This window comes from Oncorhynchus clarkii, chromosome 26 (genome assembly GCF_045791955.1).
Source record: "Oncorhynchus clarkii lewisi isolate Uvic-CL-2024 chromosome 26, UVic_Ocla_1.0, whole genome shotgun sequence".
Taxonomy (NCBI): domain Eukaryota; kingdom Metazoa; phylum Chordata; class Actinopteri; order Salmoniformes; family Salmonidae; genus Oncorhynchus; species Oncorhynchus clarkii.
Genome location: NC_092172.1, coordinates 20271958 through 20275961, shown reverse-complemented (window position 1 = coordinate 20275961; position 4004 = coordinate 20271958). Strand labels below are relative to the sequence as shown.

Below are 4004 nucleotides of genomic sequence, written 5' to 3'. Positions count from 1 at the left end.
CAAAACAGGAAAAACGCCAATGGAGGTGAATACTTTTGCAAGGCACTGTATTTAGTATGAAGGACAATTTTCTGTAATCAACGATCAATATGAGAAAACAAAAAAGGGACCTGGGAACTTTTATGATAAGAATGACAGAAGAACCACACATGATAACAATCTGGAAGGTTTTCATGATAACAAAATCTTGACAGCCACCATTCAGCCCGCCACCCATGAAGAATATCAACGTCATGGTTCACAAACATAACAAACACTGAGCTAAAATAATCTCCCAGTAAACAGATTCTCATCGACAGCCTGGCAGGGTAACATGCAGTCATTTGCATGGTTATAAACAGCAGCCAGGTGAGGGATGGAAAGTGTATTTCTGTCTTGTCATTTGCATGTAAGTCTAACATGCACCACACTGGGGCTTGAGGGGAAGGTAACGCAGAGCTCACTGAAGCACATCCCCTATGGCTGGCTAACCATGCTAGTGAAGGCTACACTAGCTGTAGAGGATAGACCTTGTTATGTAACCAAGAAGAACCAAGTTGAACTATGGGTAATGCTATGCAGAATCTTTCAAAGATATGAAACAAGCTAAGGATAGCTTGTGAAAGAGGAAAATGGGGTACAAATGCTATTTCCATACACCTTGGTAAAGCCTAAGTGACCTTGATAATTCTCTGCCCTAATAAACCGCGAGCCAGTTCAGTGAGTCCACCATAAGAGTTTGTTACCACATCACCCTCTTGTGGTGCTACTCAGGACTACTCCTTATTGAGTCCAACATGAAACACAAAGGGCCAGTTTCCCAGACACATATTAAGATTAGTCTTTGACTAAAAATAAAATTCAGTGGAAAATCTGCACTGGATTAGGCTTAATCTGTGTGCAGGAAATGTACACTGGTTCTCGGTAATGTACTTTGTTGCAATGACAAATTACATATTGTGTGAGACAAATCATGTGACTAAAATGAAAATAAAGATTGCACAGCATTAGCCATGGTTATTTACCTATGATGAAATACGGAGGGATTTTCTGCATTCACTTCTGCTTTTTACTTCCATGTTTTCAAGTTGCATATTTACAGAGTAAATGTATTTTCATTTTAATATCAGGAATTTATTTTTATTTCATTACCTACAAAATGTATGAATACTGGAACAAGTATGGAAACAGTGGATGTCTATTATTTGTCATTTATCGTTTACATTTATAATTTACTGAATTAAATAATACTATTACTGAGTTAATGAAAATCCAATTCAGAATATGACATAAGTTATTTAATAATAACAGTATTTGAGAGAGAAAATCTTCCTATTGCTAGTTGGAATTCAGACCTGGATGCAACTACAACTATGCTAAGTTAATAATTAAACAGTTTACCCAATAGCATTATTTATATCCTAAAAACATACAGGATTAGTGGCATAGGGTCAAACTAAAATTTGAATTAAATGTGTTATTTTTCAAAACGCTATACATCCATTTTATCCTGTAAATTTGATGCTGGTATGTGCTTGTCTCGTGTACTGTAGCTATCTTAAGAGGAATTCATTAACTGTAAGTTGCTATGGATAAGAGCATCTGCTAAATTACTAAAATGACAAATGTAAATGTTTTACATAGAGATCTCATATTACTTTATCAAATATATATTTATAACATTTTTATTAATATTGATGTCACAAATGTATCATTTGTACAGTTCTTTATAAAAAAAAGTACTTATTTCTTACATTTGACTGTGTAAAACCTAGCAATACTTGTCACGATCGTCGTAAGAACATTCGGACCAAAGCGCAGCGTGATATGGGTTCCACATATTTATTGACATGAAACGCACAAATAATAAAAAGCAAACGATACGTGAAGCTATGGAGTGCTCATAGGCAACTACACATAAACAAGATCCCACAAAAAAAACTGTGGGGAAATGGCTGCCTAAATATGATCCCAAATCAGAGACAACGCTAAACAGCTGCCTCTGATTGGGAACCATACCAGGCCAACATAGAAATAAAACAACCTAGATTACCCACCCTAGTCACACCCCAACCTAACCAAAATAGAGAATAAAAAGGCTCTCTATGGTCAGGGCGTGATATGGAGCAGGACTGGACACCGTGCCTGGACTGGACATCGGCGCAGAGGAAGGCTCCTGCCATGGAGCGGGACTGGACTCCGTGCCTGGACTGGGCACCGGTGCAGAGGAAGGCTCCTGCCATGGAGTGGGACTGGACTCCGTGCCTGGAATGGGCACCAGTGCAAAAGGAGGCTCCGGCCTTGGAGCGGGACTGGACATCGTGCCTGGACTGGGCCCTGGCGCAGAAGAAGGCTCCGGCCATGGAGCAGGACTGGACGCCGTGCCTGGACTGGACATCGGCGCAGAGGAAGGCTCCTGCCATGGAGCGGGACTGGACTCCGTGCCTGGACTGGGCACCGGTGCAGAGGAAGGCTCCTGCCATGGAGTGGGACTGGACTCCGTGCCTGGAATGGGCACCAGTGCAAAAGGAGGCTCCGGCCTTGGAGCGGGACTGGACATCGTGCCTGGACTGGGCCCTGGCGCAGAAGAAGGCTCCGGCCATGGAGCAGGACTGGACGCCGTGCCTGGACTAGACATCGGCGCAGAGGAAGGCTCCGGCCTTGGAGCGGGACTGGACACTGTGCCTGGACTGGGCATTGGCGCAGAGGAAGGCTCTGGCCTTGTAGCTGGACTAGACGCCGTGCCTGGACTGGGCACCGGCGCAGAGGAAGGCTCCGGCCATGGAGCTGGACTGGACACCGTACCCGGACTGGGCACCGGTGCTGAGGGAGGCTCCTGCCATGGAGCAGGACTGAGCGCCATGCCTGGACTGGGCACCGGCGCAGAGGAAGGCTCTGGCCTTGGAGCTGGACTGGACGCCGTGTCTGGACTGGGCACCGGCGCATAGGGAGGCTCCTGCCCTGGAGCGGGACTGGACACAGTGCCTGGACTGGACACCGGCGCAGAGGAAGGCTCCTTCCCTGGAGCTGGACTGAATGCCTTGCCTGGAAGCTCTGGACCATTGACCCTCGCTGGAGGTTCCAGAACGTTGACCGTCGCAGGGAGTTCCGGACCGTGGACCCTCACAGGAGGTCCGGACTGTCGACCGTCACAGGAGGTTCTGGACTGTGGACCGTCGCAGGAGATTCCGGACTGTAGACCGTCGCAGGAGGTTCCGGACTGTGGACCGTCGCCGGAGGATCCGGACTGTGGACCATCGCAGGAGGTTCCGGGCTGGGAACCGTCTTCAGAAGCTATGGACTGGGGACCGTCGCCGGAATCTCTGGACTGGGGACCGTCGCCGGACGCTCTGGACTGGGGACCGTCGCCGGACGCTCTGGACTGCGGACAGTCGCCTGAAGCTCTGGACTGCGGACAGTCGCCTGAAGCTCTGGACTGCGGACAGTCGCCTGAAGCTCTGGACTGCGGACAGTCGCCTGAAGCTCTGGACTGCGGACAGTCGCCTGAAGCTCTGGACTGCGGACAGTCGCCTGAAGCTCTGGACTGCGGACAGTCGCCTGAAGCTCTGGACTACGGACAGTCGCCTGAAGCTCTGGACTGGGGACCGTCGCCGGAAGCTCTGGACTGGGAACCGTCGCCGGAAGCTCTGGACTGGGAACCGTCGCCGGAAGCTCTGGACTGGGAACCATCACCGGACGCTCTGGACTGGGGACCGTCGCCGGAAGCTCTGGACTGGGGACCGTCACCTGAAGCTCTGGACTGCGGACAGTCGCCTGAAGCTCTGGACTGCGGACAGTCGCCTGAAGCTCTGGACTGGGGACCGTCGCCGGAAGCCTGGTGCATGGAGCCGGCACAGTTGGCACCGGACTGGTGACACACACTTCAGGGCGAGTGCGAGGAGCAGGCACAGGACGTACCGGACTGTGGAGGTGCACTGGAGGCCTAGTGCGTGGAGCCGGCACAGGTGGTACCGTACTGGTGACACACACTTCAGGGCGAGTGCGAGGAGCAGGCACAGGACGTA

The 4004-nt window shown here is 50.0% G+C and overlaps 1 protein-coding gene across 1 annotated transcript; it reads left to right on the top strand.

The window, feature by feature from the left end:
• The first annotated feature begins 2249 nt into the window (after positions 1-2249).
• Positions 2250-3178, top strand: LOC139384569 (uncharacterized). Its single transcript, XM_071129404.1, has 2 exons — positions 2250-2900; positions 3032-3178. The coding sequence occupies exons 1-2, from the start codon at positions 2250-2252 to the stop codon at positions 3176-3178; spliced, it is 798 nt and encodes a 265-aa protein (XP_070985505.1).
• Positions 3179-4004: the final 826 nt, after the last annotated feature.

Excerpts from the sequence above, each read along its gene's own strand:
- LOC139384569 (XM_071129404.1), top strand. The coding sequence starts at position 2,250 with ATGGGCACCAGTGCAAAAGGAGGCTCCGGCCTTGGAGCGGGACTGGAC. Across the intron at positions 2,901-3,031 it reads TTGGAGCTGGACTGGACGCC|CTCTGGACCATTGACCCTCG; the intron begins GTGTCTGGACTG and ends CTTGCCTGGAAG.